The sequence below is a fragment of the Hydra vulgaris genome, chromosome 12, assembly GCF_038396675.1.
Source record: "Hydra vulgaris chromosome 12, alternate assembly HydraT2T_AEP".
Lineage (NCBI taxonomy): Eukaryota > Metazoa > Cnidaria > Hydrozoa > Anthoathecata > Hydridae > Hydra > Hydra vulgaris.
Genome location: NC_088931.1, coordinates 29,811,020 through 29,832,099, shown reverse-complemented (window position 1 = coordinate 29,832,099; position 21,080 = coordinate 29,811,020). Strand labels below are relative to the sequence as shown.

General features: G+C 28.6%; 2 protein-coding genes across 2 annotated transcripts in view; both read left to right on the top strand.

The window, feature by feature from the left end:
* Positions 1-7,474: 7,474 nt before the first annotated feature.
* LOC136088052 (zinc finger MYM-type protein 1-like) lies at positions 7,475-9,249 on the top strand. The gene is made up of 4 exons (XM_065811699.1): positions 7,475-7,566; positions 7,665-7,705; positions 7,819-8,824; positions 8,934-9,249. The coding sequence occupies exons 1-4, from the start codon at positions 7,475-7,477 to the stop codon at positions 9,247-9,249; spliced, it is 1,455 nt and encodes a 484-aa protein (XP_065667771.1).
* A 10,329-nt stretch (positions 9,250-19,578) lies between these two features.
* Positions 19,579-21,080, top strand: part of LOC124807840 (uncharacterized) — a 35,433-nt gene continuing 33,931 nt past the window's right edge. Inside the window, exon 1 of the mRNA XM_065812856.1 lies at positions 19,579-19,693. Within this exon, the coding sequence (XP_065668928.1) occupies positions 19,603-19,693 (91 nt within the window). The 5' untranslated portion in view covers positions 19,579-19,602. The remainder of the gene's footprint in view (positions 19,694-21,080) is intronic.

Below are 21,080 nucleotides of genomic sequence, written 5' to 3'. Positions count from 1 at the left end.
TAATCTCATACTTGGTTCCATGCCCGGTTAGCTTGTAGTTTTTTCTCGTAATCAACAAATCAGTAAACAGATAAATTAAATCAATAAACGATAATCTTTTCTCCTAACTAAAACCCTCCTATTTACAAATTTTTCCTCAATATATATACTCTATGCTTTTCCTAAAATATCCTTCAAAACACCGTCATAAATCACCGCAAAAACATATTTACAATTATTATTGGTAAAAACTATTAAAGCTATTTAATCTCTAACGTCATTAAATGTTCTAGAACTTTCCGGAATTACATTATTATTATTTATTACTACTATTGTTATTATTATTACTTATTATTATTATCATTATTATTATTATGCTATAATTTATACCATCGTAGGTCTTTACACGTCATCAGTTTAGAACTTGTAAATGTCCCGCACGATTGTATATATATATACAGTTATTATCTAAGTGAAAAAAATATATAAAAATTTTTTTGATATATTAATTTGTGAACCACATATATATTGATTTGTAAACCACAGAGACCGCCAGGTTTTATGTCGTTGCACTCAGACCAAACCCTTACTATGTAATAGTATTAACCATATCGTTTAAAAAAAATTATTTCTGAAATTAAAATGAAAGAAAGTAAGAATAATCAAAACAATTTTTATTATTCTTACTTCCTTTTTCATAAAAGTTCCTTTATTCAGGTTGAGTGGAAAACTCTTTTATTTAGATTAAGTGGAAAACTCTTTTATTTAGGTTGAGTGGAAAACTCTTTTATTTAGATTAAGTGGAAAACTCTTTTATTTAGGTTGAGTGGAAAACTCTTTTATTTAGGTTGAGTGGAAAACTCTTTTATTTAGGTTGAGTGGAAAACTCTTTTATTTAGGTTGAGTGGAAAACTCTTTTATTTCGGTTGAGTGGAAAACTCCTTTATTCAGGTTGAGTGGAAAACTCTTTTATTTAGGTTGAGTGGAAAACTCTTTTATTTAGGTTGAGTGGAAAACTCTTTTATTTAGATTGAGTGGAAAACTCTTTTATTCAGGTTGAGTGGAAAACTCTTTTATTTAGTTTGAGTGGAAAACTCTTTTATTTAGGTTGAGTGGAAAACTCTTTTATTTAGGTTGAGTGGAAAACTCTTTTATTTAGGTTGAGTGGAAAACTCTTTTATTTAGGTTGAGTGGAAAACTCTTTTATTTAGGTTGAGTGGAAAACTCTTTTATTTAGGTTGAGTGGAAAACTCTTTTATTTCGGTTGAGTGGAAAACTCTTTTATTTCGGTTGAGTGGAAAACTCTTTTATTTAGGTTGAGTGGAAAACTCTTTTATTTAGATTGAGTGGAAAACTCTTTTATTTAGGTTGAGTGGAAAACTCTTTTATTTAGGTTGAGTGGAAAACTCTTTTATTTAGGTTGAGTGGAAAACTCTTTTATTTCGGTTGAGTGGAAAACTCTTTTATTTAGGTTGAGTGGAAAACTCTTTTATTTAGGTTGAGTGGAAAACTCTTTTATTTAGGTTGAGTGGAAAACTCTTTTATTTAGGTTGAGTGGAAAACTCTTTTATTTAGGTTGAGTGGAAAACTCTTTTATTTAGGTTGAGTGGAAAACTCCTTTATTCAGGTTGATTGGAAAACTCTTTTATTTAGGTTGATTGGAAAACTCTTTTATTTCGGTTGAGCGGAAAACTCCTTTATTTAGGTTGAGTGGAAAACTCTTTTATTTAGGTTGAGTGGAAAACTCTTTTATTTAGGTTGAGTGGAAAACTCTTTTATTTAGGTTGAGTGGAAAACTCTTTTATTTCGGTTGAGTGGAAAACTCTTTTATTTCGGTTGAGTGGAAAACTCTTTTATTTAGGTTGAGTGGAAAACTCTTTCATTTCGGTTGAGTGGAAAACTCTTTTATTTCGGTTGAGTGGAAAACTCCTTTGTTTAGGTTGAGTGGAAAACTCTTTTAATAATGTTGAGTGGAAAACTCCTTTATTTAGGTTGAGTGGAAAACTCTTTTGAGGGATTCTTCTAGTGCCAATGTCACTCTTCAAGATGAGACAATCAATTTACCTAAATCTGAATCAAGCTTATGTTCTTCTTGCTATAGATATCTTGCACCTGGTTATCCTCATAACTGTAAACCCACCAGTGTAGTAACTAATACTATTTCATTAACATTCCTACTAGGTTCTCTACAAGCTGAGCAGGTAAAAAAAAGTTTTTGGTGATAGTACATAAATATTAATTACAAAAGTTATATTTAAGTACAGCTTATATTTAGGTTGCTTCTGGAGTCATAAAAAGTAAAATAGCTTCAGAAAATTTGATTGATGGATCTACTTATTTTTATCTACAGGAGGAAATCCTCTTAAAGTCAAAATTGGCACACCAGAAAATAAAGCAAAAAGAACTTCTATTTAACAGCTTTCTCTTGAAATAATTAAGCAAATACAGGTTGTGCCAGAGCTGTCAAATAGAAAAACAAAAGAGATGGTTACTATTCTACGCAAAGGTTTAGGAAGTAAACTATCCATAGAGCCTAATATTTTTGGTCGTCTTTCTGAATTAGAAGATTATATTTCTAATTACTACTATGTACAGAAGTGTGCATTTGTTGACAGTATAGGCCATGTAATTTCAAGAGATCTTGTATATGTTCAAAATACATCAGATTTTGTGCTAGACTTTTTAAAATTACGTGGTTTAGACCCAGCTTTTATAAAAATTTAAGAATTTTATTGGATGGCGGTGGTTCATTTTTTAAAGTGAATATCAATATCTTTGATTGTCATAAGAATAATGATGATTCAGATGAGTTTTTGAATAGTGGTGTACAATGATCATAATTTCTAGCTATTGTTGAAGATAATCCTGAATCTAATTATAATTTGAGGCAAATTATAGAAAAGTTAAATTTGCAATGTGTCAGTTTTTATGTTGCTTTTGACCTAAAATGTGGAAATGTGTTATTTGGCTTATCTGGGCATTCTGAGAAAAGAGCTTGTTTATGGTGTGAGGGAATATCCACATTAGATTCAGGGACAAAACGAACTCTTGGCAGTATTGATTATTGGTACAATAAGTATTTAGAAAATAAATCAGTTAAATCATCCATGAAAGACTTCATGAACTGTATTAATCCTCGAATTTTGTACATTGATCTAGATCCAGATACTTTAATTGAGCAACTAGTTTCTCTGCCTGAACTTTATTTATTAATTTGGCTTTGTTTCATTGCTACGAAATTTTTTGTTGGATGTCTGGCCAGGATTTGATGATTGGCTGAAGTCAAAAAATGTCATTCAGAGAGGCTATCAATGTAGAGGCTGGGATGGAAACAATTCAAACAAAATATTAGAAAACTTAGATTCCCTTGAAATTAAATTTTTTGAGTTGTTTACATGTTTGATTCCAATTGTTCAGTGTTTAAAAGATTTTCGCAATGTAAAAATAGTTGTTTTTCTAGCAAGTTACAACCTGGCTTCAAAGAAGCAATAACTAATTTAAAGTGTTCATTTTTTTCTGCACAAGAGGTTGCATTAAATTTAAATAAAAAAATTAATATAACACGGAAAGTTCACATTCTACTGTGTCATGTTCAGCCATATGTGGAATACCATAACCAAGGATTAGGAAACTTTGCTGAACAATGTGGGGAAAGTGTTCATGCAAAGTTTAAACCAACATGGACTAGATTTAACAGACAAAAAGAGCATCCAGATCACGGCGACAGGCCAGAATTTAAATTTGATTATATTTATGTGTATATTTGAACTAAAATATATATACATATATATATATATATATATATATATATATATATATATATTTATATATATATATATATATATATATATATATATTTATATATATATATATATATTTATATATTAGTAAATTAGTAAAAATCACTTATCTAACTTTTTTCTTCAACTTGAAGTTTCAGTATTGCTGAATCATCAGTAAAAGTATATATATATATATATATATATATATATATATATATATATATATATATATATATATATATATATATATATATATATATATATATACAAAAAAAAGAAAAAAAAAGAATAATGAATAAAAAAATTATTGCCCCATGCCAAACCCTCACTCTGCTGCAAGTCAGGCTATTTGTCAGTTGATGTATGTACTGAAGCCCCCGGCAACAGTCTATTTCAGTATGATGTCACACTGCTCACCTAAATCAGCAGTATAAGATAAATATGTATATATATTTACTTTTCATATTTAAGTTAAGTTAGTGTATTCTATATATAGAGTGCCTAATTTTCTTAAAGAACAGAGCAATAATAAATAAATATATATATATATATATATATATATATATATATATATATATATATATATGTATATATATATATATATATATATATATATATATATATATATATATATATATATATATGTATAGATATATAGATATATACATATATATACATATATATATATATATATATATACATATATATATATATATATATATATATATATATATATATATATATATATATATATATATATATATATATATATATATATATATATATATATATATACAGGGGCCTAGGAAGCTTTTATAAACTGGGGGGCCACACTGAAAAGGGCATATTCCTTTGGTGCACAAAAATAAAAGTTGTTTTATATGTTTCTTTGGAGTTATACATATTAAAATTACATATTATTATTCTGTATTTGTTGAATAGAGAATATATGGGTACTATCGTACATATTAGATTCTATATAAAATGAGAATACAAAAGGCTGATAATAACCAAAAATAATTTATAATGGTATAAAATAGTTTAGGTTGTAGGTACATAAAACTGTATACACATGTAGTACTATAGTTCAAGTTCAAAATAAAGACACTAAAATCCGAATAAATTTGTTCTATAAGGATTCTGTTATCACTTTTTCTGGATCAAGTTGGTTTGCACACTTTGAATAGATGTGTAACATTGCCAAATTATTCAGCCTCTGCTGTTTCATCGTCGTTCTCAGAAAAGTTTTAAGTCTTCTCATTGTTGAAAATGCTCGTTCACTAACAGCAATTGTTGCTGGAGTAACTAGAATCAGCTTGATCGATTTGACAACTTTAGAAATAGAAGATAATTGAGAAGAGGAAAACTGTGGGAGATGTGAGACAACATCACTGACATTCCTTGGAATTTCATCAAACATTGTTGTGTATAGCCCAAGTTGCACATCTAGTAAGTCCGTGTTAATATCTGAGTATGTCTTCTTTATCCATGCTATGGTATCTGTGACATCTTCAGAAAGCAAAAGTTTCTCCAGCTTTTCAAGTTGTTTCTGTCCTGCTTGATCTAAACGATATTTGATAGTGTCAACAGAAGAATCAATTACATTGTAGTATGTGGCACGATAGTACTGAATGGCTGTCTTAACATAATGATATGTGGTACTACAACCCTCCTCATACCGTGCTGGCATCTTCCTTTTTCTCGGAAGCTTGGGTTCCTCAAGGTCCGGGAAATCATTAGCATGCTTCTGAATTTTTTGCCACCACAAATTGAACCACTCCTCATTTCGCATATCCACGAGTATTGTGACAGTCAACATTGCAATGTCCCTTCCTTCAGAAGCAGACATAAGTGTCTGTTGAAGGGTTTTAGATAAGTTATCAGTAATCATAAAAATACGTAATCATAAAAACGTATCAGTAATCATAAAAAAATAAATTATATAAATAATATTTAATATTTTGATTATATAAATAGATATATACATAATCTATCAAAGTATATATTTTTTTAATATAGATAGCTTGGCCTTTGGCAACCATTATATAGTCTAAATGCTAGGCATGATAGCATGTAGTAGTTACCTTTTTTTTAATAGTGACATTTAAAAAATAAAACTTAGTCAATATATAATATAATAAATACTTCTATTATATAATTGTAATATATATAAAAAATAAAATCATTATTAGAAAGTTTTTGCTTTAATATTTATATATATATAGGAATTTTATATTACCTAAGAACAATTAATTAAAATTTGATTATTCAATTTAACAAAACAATTTTGATTTATAAATAATAATTTCCATTATTAAGAAATTTTTTATTTTTAGCCAATTTTGGAAGGACTCTGATAAAAAAATAGAACAACATAATCTTTTGAAATATAAATTACTTCCGGGTATATTAACATATGTACCAATTTTGGAATATATCGTTATAGTTATGTTGCCAAAACAAGAGACCGAATGGAATGGAAATTAACCTCGTCCAATATATCAATTATAATCTCTAAAATAATAATGTAAAGCGTTTCAAAAACTTACGTTTAAAAACTTCTAGTTTTTGTTCAAATTTGAAACAGCGCAATTCTTAAATAGATTATTTCCGTATTCGAAAATAAAAGTATTTCTAATCGAATAATTTTTACTTTCGTGTGCGTATGTGGTTTTTTCAGATAATCGGCTTTTTGGCGCTATCAAAACAATGTTACTTATCGGTAAATATCTTGTTAATCAATTGTTAAAAGTTAATACAAAAATATATATATATTTTTTTAAATAGATATATTTTAAACAATTTCTTTTAACAATTAAAAAAAAAAAAAAATTTTTCGGGGGCAAAAATTTTTTAAAGGTACAATCAAAAAGGGCGCCATCATTTTTTTCTCGGGGGGCTCTGGCCAACCCAGCCCCCCGGTTCCGAGGCCCATGATAAATACACATGATATTTATAAATAACAAATATATATATATATATACATATATATATATATAGATATATATATATATAAATATATATATATATACATATATATATATATATATATATATATATATATATATATATATATATATATATACATATATATATATATATATATATATATATATATACATATATATATATATATATATATATATATATATATATATATATATATATATATATATATATATATATGTATATATATATATATATATATATATATATATATATATATATATATATATATATATATATATCTATATATATAGTGGTTAAACCGGCCCTAGTGGTTAAACCGGCCCTATATATATATATATATATATATATATATATATATATATATATATATATATATATATATATATATATATATATATATATATATATATATATATATATATATATATATATATATATATATATATATATAGGGCCGGTTTAACCACTAGGCGAACTAGGCGGCCGCTTAGGGCGGCAAGTTTTCTAGGGCGGCACTAAAACTAGCTACATAAAAAACAAATATATTAAAAACATTACTAAAATTTTTTTCAAATCTCTTTGAATTAAATTTAAGAGATTTGAAAAAGTACTCTTTTAAATCGCGTCAAATAAAACAAAAGAATCAATTTTGATACTTTTGTTTCCTTTGACGCAAAAGAATCAATTTTGATTTTTCTTTTTGTACTATTTATGCAAAATGAAATTTTGTAGCAATTAATACAATGCAAAGTTTTCATTACTCATTTATAGAAAACTTTAGCACGTTTAACTTTATTGAGAAAATTGTTTTTGCTGGCTCGTTTATTCAGAAATAGTAAGAAACTAATTTTAATTAAATATTCTATGATAGCAATTACGAAGTAGTATAGTAACAAATTAACTGATTTATATTGTGTTTTTATACTAATATAGTATTATTATTTATATTTATGGAGCTTTAAAAGTTTTAAAATGTATCTTTAAAACTTTCATAAATAAGTTAAAATAATATTTTAATTTAAAGATATTAAATATGCACGAGGCGATCATTTTTATTATTTTTTAGCAGTTTCCTTTGTTATTTCAGTCCACGATGGCAGAGAGAAAAAATTGTCTGGTGCGCAATATCGTAAACGACGGGCTGCAAATGAAGGGTCTATAACAAAACAGACTGGTTCTTTGTTAAAGTATCTAAGTTCACCGCAGAAAAATGAAAATGGCACAGATGAGTTAAAAAGTCAAGTTGAAGCAGATAGGGAAGCCTATAAGATGACAGTATCAGAAGAGTTTGAAGGACATAATGCAATACACGTAGCAAACAAAGAATCTGAAGGGCATAAGATTGTTAAATTCTCTGGTCTATATGCTAACTATAGCGATCTGGCTACTTGGGTCGTATTTGATGATGAAATGCGACAACTTTTGATAGAACATGAACCAAAACAAGTCAATCTGTTTGACTTTCCTAAGGATAGTATGGAAAAAAAATTTTCAAAAAACCATTACAACCGCCGGCTTGTCAATGGAGATAAAGTTCGCAGACATTGGCTGCAGTATTCTGTAAGTAATAACTCTGTGTATTGCTTCTGCTGCAAACTGTTTACCAGTAGCACAACAGCTGCGTCATCTCTTTCTTCCAACGGTTCACATGATTGGAAAAGCATGTCCGCAATTCTGTCAGGGCATGAGAAAAGCAGTGAACATCTAGCGAATTTTCAGTCATGGAAAGAGTTTAAGCTGCGACTGCGAAACAATAAAACATTTGATGCCGAACATTTGCGTCTTGTTAAAAAAGAAGAACAGTATTGGCAGCAAATCTTGAAACGGCTGATAGCTATAGTTAGAGTTCTTGGTATGCAAAATCTTGCTTTTCGTGGAACACATGAGAAACTGAACACTACTGATAACGGAAACTTTCTGAAATTTGTAGAATTTTTAGCTTTGTTTGACCCACTAATGGATGAGCATCTTCGAAAGATTAAAGACAATGAAACACATGTACCTTACCTAGGCAAAGACATACAAAATGAATTGATTCATCTTTTATCCAATGCAATCAAACAAAAAATTCTAACATCTGCTCGTGATCCTAAGTACTTTTCAATAATTATAGAATGCACACCTGATGCGGGTCATGTTGAATAAATGACTATGATCATTCGCTTTTTGGATGTGATTTCAAATCCAAAAATGGAATTGCAGCAACAGCATCTATAAAGGAACATTTCTTGGATTTCAAAAGCCTCAAAAGCCTCTAAAGGAGACAACTGGTGCTGTTATGGCTGAAACTATCATTAAGCAGTTAGGCAAGATGTCTTTATCTATTGAAAACTTACGTGGTCAAGGATATGACAATGGCAGAAATATGAGGGGGAAAAATAAGGGTGTCCAACGAAGAATTTTAGATCTCAATCCCCGAGCATTGTTTGTTCCTTGCTGTGCACATACATTGAATGTGGCTGTTAATGATGGTGTTGAATGTTGCTTAAAAGCAACAGCCTTTTTTGGTCTGGTGTAACATGTATATGCATTCTTTTCTGCATCAACTCGTCGCTGGGAAGTTTTAACACGACATGTTTCTAGTCTCACTGTTAAACCGCTGAGTGAAACAAGGTGGAAAAGCCGAATTGATGCTTTAAAACCTCTCCGTTAACAACTTGGTGATATTTACGATGCTCTGGCACAGATTGCGAACGATACAAGTTCAACAGGAGCATCTGGTAATTCAACTCGGGTAGATGCACGGTTTATTGCAAACGCTATTTCTAGTTTTAAGTTTGTCGTTTCTCTGGTTGTGTGGTACGACGTGTTTTTTGAGATCAATATGACTAGTATGCAACTTCAGGCAAAAGAATTAGATATGCATCTTAAAAAATATAAAAGTTTTAAGAGTTTAAGAAAATACTGGTAGATGCAGTTGAAATTGCAGCCAATTTAGAGATAACTGCACTTTTTGAACCCGATTCAACCCGTATCAGAAGAAAGAATAAACAATTTACGTATGTAAAAGATGACGAACCTATTAAAGAAAAATTCAAAATAAACTTTTACTTTGCTATTCTTGACACAATCGGTTGAAGAAAGATTTACTCTCATACAAACAATAAGTTCGTTATTTGGTTTTCTCTATGATGTTCACAGTTTACAGAGTGTAACTAGCAAAGAAGTTATGAAACATTGCTTGAATCTTGAGAAGGCTTTGCAACATGGAGACTCCAAAGATATCGATGCAGTTGATCTATGCAGTGAACTGAAATCAATTTCAAGACGAGTTGCAAGGTGTACATTGCAACTAGATTTACTAAATTTTATATTAAAAACAATCTAACAGATTGTGTCCCTAACACTGTTATAGCTTTAAGAATCCTCTTGACACTTCCAGTTTCCGTCGCTAGCGGTGAGCGAAGCTTCTGAAAACTCAAACTGATAAAAACATTTTTAAAAACGCCTATGCAGCAAGAAAGACCTGCTGGATTAGCTACTCTGTCAAGTGAACTTGATATTACTAGAAACATTAACCTGACGGAACTCGTTTCTACATTTGCAAAAACAAATGCGCGAAAAGTGAAGTTTTGAAATTATTTATTAATATATTATAAAGTTTAATGAATATGCGCTTCTTTATAATTATGGATGTATGTATTCTTCCGAATGTATATACAAAATATTATAACATAACTTAAGCATTCCTTTGTAAAAGTAAGTTGGGGAGGGGTAGGGGCACAGTGTCAGATTCGCCTAGAGTGCCAAATACTCTGGCGCCGGCCCTGTATATATATATATATATATATTTATATATATTTATATATATATATATATATATATATATATATATATATATATATATATATATTTATATATATATATATATGTATGTATATATATATATATATATATATATATATATATATATATATATATATATATATATATATATATATATATATATATATATGTATGTATATATATACATATACACATGATATACATAAATAGCAAATAAATAATGTATTTTTTATATCTATGCATATCATATATGTTATTTATTAACATATTAGGTACATTAAAAAATGTAGATGTATCTACATATATACTTATATATCTGTGGCCTAATAAAAGAAGTGGAAGAGATACTTTTAGTAGAAGAGATTTTTTGATTTTCTCTTCTTTTATCAATCCACAAATATAAGTGTGTGTGTACACATATATAGGGTCATTTCGGATAAAGCGAGCCATCGGATAAAGCGAGCCGGTCGCCTAAATATTGCAATTTTACGAAATCAAATTATGCTTTCGATTTATAACAATTTATTTAATATTAGTTATTCATTTTAATGTCTAATGAATATTTTAAAAACAGTTGCTAAGCAATTATTTTCGCGGTGGTATAATTATAATCATTCGAGTAGTAACAAAACGTTTTTTCGCTTGAGGACCTTATATTTTGTTTAGCTTCAATTAAGAAAAGTGAGTATTTCATATTTGACACTATTTATAGTAAAATGATTGTAATATTAGTAATATGAGAAACTATTTCAAAAAATACAGTGTTGATATGTATTTGAGCGATGATAAAGTTTTTTAATCGAATTTTCAACCTGGCTCGGTTTTGCATAACTGTTAGATAAACCGAGCCAAGGGCATTCAGGTAAACCGAGCCATTGGATTCTCAGCCCAATATTTTGTCAAATATTGAAAATTCTTGTTTGCCACTGCGATCGAGTATTGAACAGCCACCTGTACCTAATGCAGCTATGAATTTGCAGTTGATTTCTGTGACCGATTCCGTTGACATAATTAATCTGAATGAAATGCAATTGCCAGATATTTCAAATAGTTCTAGTGCTAAACTTGTTGATACAGCTAATAAAGATAATATTAATGCATCTAATTCTAATACTCGCCTAGATAAGCAGCATGAGCAACATGTCAATAGTGATATTGCTGGTAGTACTTGTTTAACTACGACTGATGAAAATACAATTGTGTCAATTGAACAAGCAGACCTCGATGTGTCTTTCGAAAACTTGATGCCAGTGCCACACAGAGATCGACCACAAAGCAGTCGGCCACGTGAATTGACATCAGAAGAAAATGTAGCATTTATTCAAGAAAGAACCAAGCCAATAACAAAAAAAGTAGCTAAAGAGAAAGAGACCAGCAAAGAAAAGAAACAGAAGAAAACTGTTAAACAGAAGGTTATAAAGAAAAAGAAAGAATCCAAAAAAGAAAACAAACAAAAAGAAGAAGACATTTGCAAATATTGTGGGTTTGCATATGGTGAAGCAACTGATCCTCTCATTGATGATGAATGGATTGAGTGTGACGCGTGCCGTGATTGGTTACATGAGAGCTGTATCGAAATAACCGTGCGTGGACAACTATGTGCTGATTGTGTTCAAACAACAACTAAGTAAATTAACTCTAGTTAAGACTTGATATTTTGCATTTTGTACTGCATCATTTATCTGCAGCCTTAGCAGTATTATTTTTATTAGACTAGTCGCTGACATTTTTATATTGCTTTTGTTCTTTAAATTTTTTGCATTGTATGCATTTGAGGTTAATGTTTGCAAACTTTTAATACCAGTTTACTATATCGTAGGTAATAAAGTTAATATTAATATAGTAAATATTATTTGTAATAATACTTCCAATTTTGTTAATTTTTGTCTGAAATAAAAGCTAAATGGCTCACTTTAGAATAATCATATAAGCTATTGGCTCGCTTTACCAATAATGGTGGCTCACTTTATAAATTTGTTAATATAAAGCGAACCTTTCCTATGTATCATATATAGTTTACTTGGCTCACTTTATATTAGTGTGGCTCACTTTACATTATTTCATAGTTTAGGTATCTGTTATAGAGTTTTCTAGTACAAGAAGTATTAAGATATCTCACATAGTTATTAATACACACTGATTTTAGTTTTATTGGCTCGCTTTATCCGAAATGACCCTACATGTAAATGATATATAAACATATATACATGATATATAAATATGCAAGTATATATTTTTATGCATACATAGGAATAAATGTATATTCATGTCTGTGTGTACATTTATTTAAGTATCTAAATTAATATATATAAATTTATATATTAATCATAGGTGTATACATGTAATGATTTGAATGTACTGTTACAGATATTTATAACTATGCTGTTGTAGATGTTATTTATGTATGAAATTAAATAAGAACATTTATGCTTATTTTTTTCAGATTACAGTTTCCTTATTAAAAAATTTAAACAATTTGATGTAACAGATTAACTACAAACAAAAATTTAATAATATTAAAAAAACGATTTTTAATTTTATAAATGAGCCAAAGACCCCCTCAGGCTTACCCTTTTGCCCCGTTTTTGAACCTTAGCACTTTGTCCAGATTTTAAAAACTTACTTTTCGAAACTTATAGGACAAATACTTTTATGTTCAAAAGGTTTTATATGAGTGCCACGACAAAATCTGACGGTCTTTTTGGTTCACAGTGTTCTATCAGACGGTACAAGAAGTTCATATTTTCAGTGACAACGCAACATCTCAATTCAAAATTAAGTATGTTTTAGCATCACTGAAAATTTAAGAAGAAAGGCATACAATTAAAATGCACTAGCATTTTTTTGCTCCATGTATGGAAAAAGAGTTGTGGGTGGAATCGGAGCCACTGTAAAACGTGTTGCCAGAAAAAATGTTTTGTCGGAAAAATATATAATTTCTTGCGCTAGAGACTTGGCAATCGCTACAAACAATTTAAAAATTACTGTTATATTACTAAATGAAAAAAAAAGCTAGAAATATACAACTCTCTTTTGAGAGTTTCTTACTATTGAACTCTTTTGGTTTGAGCGTCTATTTTTTAAGGAAACAAAAAAATAAAAGAATTGTGTAAATGCCATCACTTTCAAGTTTTAGACAGAAGCGTTGTCGGCGAACAGCTTAGGCCGAAAATTGCATGATAACAAAGGAATAAAAACTTACATTTGGTGTCTAGACAGTTTTGAAGTGACCAGCTATCTTAAAAATGACCTTTATAAACTGTAGTAACCATTTTTATCATTTCTAAATAAAAGCTATAAATATAGTATGAGATTTGTTTTAGGTTTAAATCTAAACTATGAATAAAATTCGCATGTTGCGTAGCTAATAGTTGCGTAACTGACTTCATGTTTTTTAAAAAACTTTTTTTTGACTTGCACCGTGAATGGGGGTGACTATGAACGTTTTTTGAACATTTTTGCATTATGGAAGAAAACTGTTTGTCTAATCACTACCATTTTATTTGCAACAGAACATTATACTTTTCAGCTTTCTGTAAAAGTTGTAAGCTTGATCAACACAATGAAGTAAATACCTTAGTTTTCTGGTTTTGCACGAGTATATACGTATTTCCGGGGTGAAAATGAACAGCAGATTTGGGGTGACTTTGAACACTACATATCGTTTTCATATCCTAAATGAAGGCTATATTACAATAATACATTGGGGGAAAATGCTGTTAAAGATCAAGCAGATAACAGAAAGTTTATTTTATTTAGAAATATTTTTTTTTAAATTCAGTTCATGTGAAAAAGTTAACATACTACTTTTAAAACTTAGTCTTTTTAATATATCTACGTGTATCACGATATTTACCAAGTTATCCTTTATAATATAGGATATCAACTGTCACTATCCTTCAATTTCTCAAATGATTCACACATGCTGCATACAAAGTTGATATTTTCAATATTGAGCTCATAAAAATAATCTTTATCATAAATGAGGCCACAACACTGGAGGTGATATGGTTTACTGCAATTGTCGCATTGAATCTATACATCATTGCTTAACTCTACAGTAACAAAAAGTGGGTAACAAAAAGCACAGTACCAAATACTATCTGTGTTGTTGTTAAGCTTTGTTGAACTTGATGGCGTTGACTTTTATAAACAATAAATTTTTTAACCTGGTTCCACCTTTGGACCACGTGGCTTGTGTTTTGCTGGTGGATTTGCGCCTAATCCAAGATTATTTTTTTAAATATCTAAATAGGATTCGTTAAGAATCATTACGGTGTCTTTACCACCAGGATCTTTATATTTTCCTGGAGGGCGTTTTATAACCTCTGTTTTGTCCATAGGGTAGATCCCCGTTTCCCGAAATCCGCAAATCAAAGCTTCTGGTCGCAAAGTGTTATTTAATTTATTTAAAAGCGTAGGTAGGTGTTCCTTTAGGATTGCTTCTTTAATACGACTTTCTACTCTCCGCTTCAAAAGACTACTCCTCCACAACTGCTTTAATCCTCTAAATACAGCAACATCTAGTGGTTAACAGAGATGAGTTGCATTTGGGGGCATTGTTATAAACTTGATGTTATGTTGAATCGTGGCTTCAATAACTTCAGGAGAAAAATGTGAACCAAGATTATCCCCAATTAACAATGTTGTTCCGGCTTTTGAAATAGCAACAGGTAAGTATATTTCCATAAACCATCTAGTAAATGTTCCACTATCAAACCACCCATTAGGAGTGATGTCATAAACAGTTCCAAGTAGTCTACTTTGAGTCCAACCTTGGTAAAGATTCTTTGCTTTATAAACAACCATGAGCGGCAAAAACTCTCCGACAGCATTGCCAGAAAACATTAAACTGGTCGACTGGTTTGAATATTCTTGTTTTTTTCAACACAGTTCCCATGGCCACGACGAACAATAGCGGATTTGGACCCTGGATTGTCTGTTATATTGGTCTCATCATAGTTGTAAATATTTTCTGGAGGTGTATTCTTTAATTCTAGGTACAAATTATCAAAATATTTGTTTAGGGTTTCTTCGTTTACCACGGCTCTACTATGTTTCGCATTGTCTGCAACCTTAGTTAAACAATTTCTCTTCATGAAAAACTGAACCCAATCTACCTCAGGCATATTATTTTTGAATCGAGCGTCATTAATCTTCATTTTATCACAATAAGATTTGACTAAAAGTCTTATGTCCAACGAATCAAATGGTACTCTCCAGTCAGTCATAAATAATTGTTTGGACAAATAAATTTTCGGTTTTACTGTCAAGTCTGGTCTGTCCGCCATGCTTTTTCGGAACTTGATCCCCAAGCTTTACTTTTTTATGTAATGTTCCTAATGGTTTTTTACTTTAATTACAGCTGTTTCTATGCCTTTTTTTGTGTAACTTGTTTTATAACCTCGATTGTTTTCCTTTCTTTTGTAATTTCGAGGCATAGTTCCTAAAATTAACAAAGAAAAGCCTAATTTTGTATTAAAAAAATATCATCAATTACAGCTGTTTCTATGCCTTTTTTTGTGTAACTTGTTTTATAACCTATACTTTATTTTTATTATTTTATATTCCTTGATAAGTGAGTAGATTGCCCTAACCACGTAACGTGGAATGTTTATATGCAATTGAGAAAAGGCGGGAAAAGATAATTTTGAGGGCAGCTGAAAATTATCTTCAACAAATTATATTTAAGACAAGTGAGTAAAAAAATCTCAATTTTTGGCTATATTTTATGTGTTGCTTCACTATTTAGTAAAACTAGTACTGGTGTTCATTTTCACCCCGCTGTTCATAGTCACGGTAATTATTATTATATTTAAAAAGTTTTACAAATAAAACAAATAAAAAAGAGCTTTTTTGCGCGTTGCGTAGCTGACCACTGTCTTTTAGATCTACTAATGTCAAATTTTTAATTATCTCGTGTTTTTTTTTTGAATTACAATAACTAATGATAATTAGCATATACAAGAAGAAAAAAAAAAGAAATTTATATTATATTAAGTCAGTTAAATTTAAAAAAAAACTTGAAGCGCACCTTGCGTAGCTGACCGAAGAACTCTGTACTTTATTGTAGATCGTTATTACGTCGTTATACACCGAACGTTATTATACTGTCGATCGGGGCTAGTTCACTCCATTGGGGGTTATTTGTACCACTTTTTAAAAGTTTTTGCAGTTATCGAGCTCTATAGCAGATTTTTTAAAAATTATTTGGCTTTTTCTTGTTAGTTGGGCCATTATCTTCAATCTTCAGAATAAATTTTGAATTGTGCTGCCATTTTAAGTGTTGTTTTTTTATTATTTCTGTAAGCCATTTTTTTTTAAAACTTTTTTCCTTTACGTGTTTCTACACAAGATCTATATCAATTTATAATAAGTTTAGTTTTTTTATGCACAGAAATCATGTAGTTTAAATTATGCAAATAAAAAAAAAAAAAAAAAAAAAAAAAATCTAATTTAAGCTATTATTTATAATGGTGTTGCTAAAAATAATTTGGGTGTCTAATTTTGACCAAAAACTTTGCACCAGTTGAGAGAATTGTGAAAAGTAACTTCAGACTATTATTTTATTACAATTAATGGTTTTAAACGTTGCTAACAGATACACATTATTTTTAACAATGGCAAGGCATTGTTAAAAAACATTACAAATATGCTTAAGTTTAATAATAAAATAAAAGAAATACCCAGTCAACGTATAGCCACAAATCATTTTATCATACCAAAAAAAGCAATAATTATTAACCAAAAGCATAAAAATTTGATGAGACCAGGTAAGCAACCTGCATTTTTAAAACTTGAAGAAGAGTCGTTTGTTTCATATATTAAAGCCATGAGTGATTTTGGTTTTCCATTGACTCAGAGAGATATGAAATTTACAGTGAGTTGCTACTTAAAAAAAAAATAAATAGAAAAATTAAACAATTTTAAAATAATATTTCTGGCATATTAGGTAAAAACCTTCTTAACACAATACCACAGACTAAAGGAACTTTGCAACAAATATCAAATGTTGCAGAGCTGCAATAAATGAGGAAATTACATAAGCATACATTAAAAATTTAAAGGAGGTTGTGAAAAACCTATTTGCAGAAAACATGAAATCTTGATAAATCAAACTAATGATCTTGGAAACAGAAAAGTGATATATCGAAAAATATTAAGTATCCAAAGTTTGTAATTTTTGTAAGTCAAGCATTTCCTTACTGATGTGTGGTACCACTTTTGTTTTGAATAAGGCCTTCCAAAAGTGTAATACATGAACAGAAGGAGGCCTAAAAATTGTCGCTTCCAAAGTACTAAATCAGATTAGTTTGATTCACTGAAAAAACTGAAAAAGGTAATAGTTAAAAAGGTTCTTATTGCTGAACATCTATCTATTCACCTTAGTGTTACTGTATTTCAAAAGTGCAGAGAAGAAAACATTGCATTTTAATATTTGTCTCTTAACAGTACACATCTCACACTACCTTTAGATGTTGCTTTTTTTAAGCCAATGAAAATAGTATGGAAAAAAGGTTTGTTTAAGTGGAAAGAAATGCCTGATTGTTGACTTTACCAACGCTTCTAAAACAAATCCTTGATTTTTTAAAACTGAACATTAAAAAAATCTTTATAATGGTTTTTAAAAGTGTGGAATTTACCCTTGTGATAGGTAACCACTACTTGATAAAATTTACATCAATAAAGTTGAGGTGTCAGTCATCAGTTCTTCATTCTTGGATACTCTCAAATTGACAAGAACATCAATTACCCAGCTCCTTGAAAACAACCTATTTTATGATTTAACTAATTAAGAAACAGATTGATGCATTTGTAATTTTAATAAATTGTAAAAATGAATATTTACCTAGAACATAGGTTATTTTGACAAGTATAGAGCAACAGTAAGTGTCATGGCAAAATTGTAGAATAATTCAAAATGGCCTCTGAAAAAAAAAATGTTACACTTGGGATAAGATAGTTGGAGGAATAAGGCCCCCTAAAGTTTTGAGCAAAAAGAGATCTTTTCAGTGCTAGAATTATTTGATGGTGGGAAATACGAGTAAACATAAACATATAACATTGAACTTCATTTATTTATCCAACATTTTGTTTGATTTTTTTGTTTTTAATGTTTGTTTATTAAAAAAAAATGGTTTACTTATTTAAAGCAGTGTTTTGTGAAATTCCTTAACTAAATCTTATACTAAAATTACATTTTTAGGCAAGATATTTTTTGTTTTTAATATTAAAACATTTGATTATGTGTTGCAAAGTAACCCATTACTACTTTGCACCATTTTTAAAACCTCAATCAAAGCATATTAAATTGAAACTTTTTTTTTCTATTTATAAAGCAGTTATAACAACATTTTAGAACTTTAAAAAATCAATTTCATTAAGCAAATTTTTTATTATGCTTAAATTTTACTGTAGTAAAATAACGATTAAAAATGAAGTAAAGTAAAAATGGAGTAATAGTAGGTTGATGGTACAATATTGTTATTACAAAGTATAATTTAAGATTATAATCAAAATATGTATGTTTTCAAACACTATTCTAAGAGTTGTATTTTTTATATAATTTAACAACTATATTTCTTAATTATAGTTTTTATAGTTGTTTCTTATAATAATTATTTTAAAAATAAATTCAAGAGTACATCATTAAATTCTTATGATAAGATTAAAATGCTGATCTTCTTGGAATTATTTGATCAAGTTTAAGCAAGCAGTCGGTTTGTTGCCCATATGTTAATAACATACTAAGGTGTTATTTGTTTTTAAAAGTCATACAACGCACCAAATTTTATTCTCTATTAAAATTAATATTTAAATTAATTTTTTAAATACAAGTTATATTTATTTAATATATATTTTCAATATGTTTTTTTGGGCAAGCTAGGTTCTATTTTATTATCTGTACAAAATATGGTCAAAATAAAATTTTTTATTAATTTATTATAATTTAAAATATTTATTTAATCCGTAATTTGCTTATTTACTAAAGTAAATTATTTTAATAGCATATTGTTTTTGTTTTATAATGCTAAATAGAATTAATGTTTAACAAATCTATTTATTTTTTTCTAGCTAGAATAACATGACTATCAAAACTATTATAATGTTTTCTCTTTCTGGACCATTTGCTGTTGCTTTTGCTAATAAAGCTAGAGGATGGCACATTCTTAGAAGTATATTTTATATTAAAGTTTTTGGTAACTGTTATCCTGTTATAGGCTTTTTACTGCAAAACCTAATCACAATTCAAAATAATGAGGGTTTTACATGCTTGATTTCATAGTAATTTTTTTTACAAAAATTATATAAAAAGTGCAAATTTCTGCAGCCAAAACTTAATAGTCTAATCTAATAGTTAAATGCAAAATTGAACAAATGCAAATTAAATTTATGTTTGCTTAGACTCATGCAGGTTAACGCTTAAATAAGTTTTTCTCACAAGTATTTGCTTAAGCTAACAATTTTAAAGCATTTTAAAGCAAAAAAGAAAAAACTTTGATATCTAATTTTTCTATCCTCAAAATTGATATTTAAAGATATAAATTTTTTTTTGAAATAAATATATAAGTTTCTTTATTGACTTTTGACATATATGTTTATTGCTGCTGATATACGACAGTACTCAGTCGGCTAAAGCAAAAAAAACACCACAGCAACAAAAATTGATGCTTTAAATGATGCCAATTCCTTATCATCTTGATTGTAATATGGTGATAATTTTGCTTTTACAGAGATTGAAAACAAAGCAAATTTAACTTGAGCTTCTGGTAATTGGTCACAAGCATTTGTATGGGCTGTTGCAAATATGTATGGGTTGTTGCAAAAAAAAAGACATTTCTTTTTTTAAGATTTTTATTCTCTGGTTTCTTATTTTATATGGCGTTTTATCTAAGATCAACATGACTAATAAGCAACACGGGTTTAGAATTAGATTTGCAAAAATAATATCTTCTTTGCAAATAATTTTATGAAAAGCTAATGCGGATTGACAAGGTTTCAGCCCTCGGAATTAGGGTTGGCATTTTTTTTGTCGACCAGATGCTGACCTCTAAAAAACTGAGATGAGCAAATTATTTCCGACCTCATTTTTCCTAATTCTGAGGGTTGAGGTTTCTTTTCGTCTATTTATATATATATATATATATATATATATATATATATATATATATATATATATATATATATATATATATATATATATATATATATATATATATATATATATATAGTATATATATATATATATATATATATATATATATATATATATATATATATATATATATATATATATATATATATATATATATATAAAACAAATTAATAATATTATTAACCTAACTACTAATCAATTTCCGTCCCGTAATGATCCAAAATACAAATATAAACGGAACCCCCAAAAAACAAATCGTAGCAAAATTAAACTTTTACTACTTGCTTGATGATTGTGGTAACACATGAAACTCAGAGTTGCAATATTAAATTATATTATAAACATTAGCATTTGGCTAATTTCTCGTACTGCAGGTATCAGTAACATATACTATATATATATATATA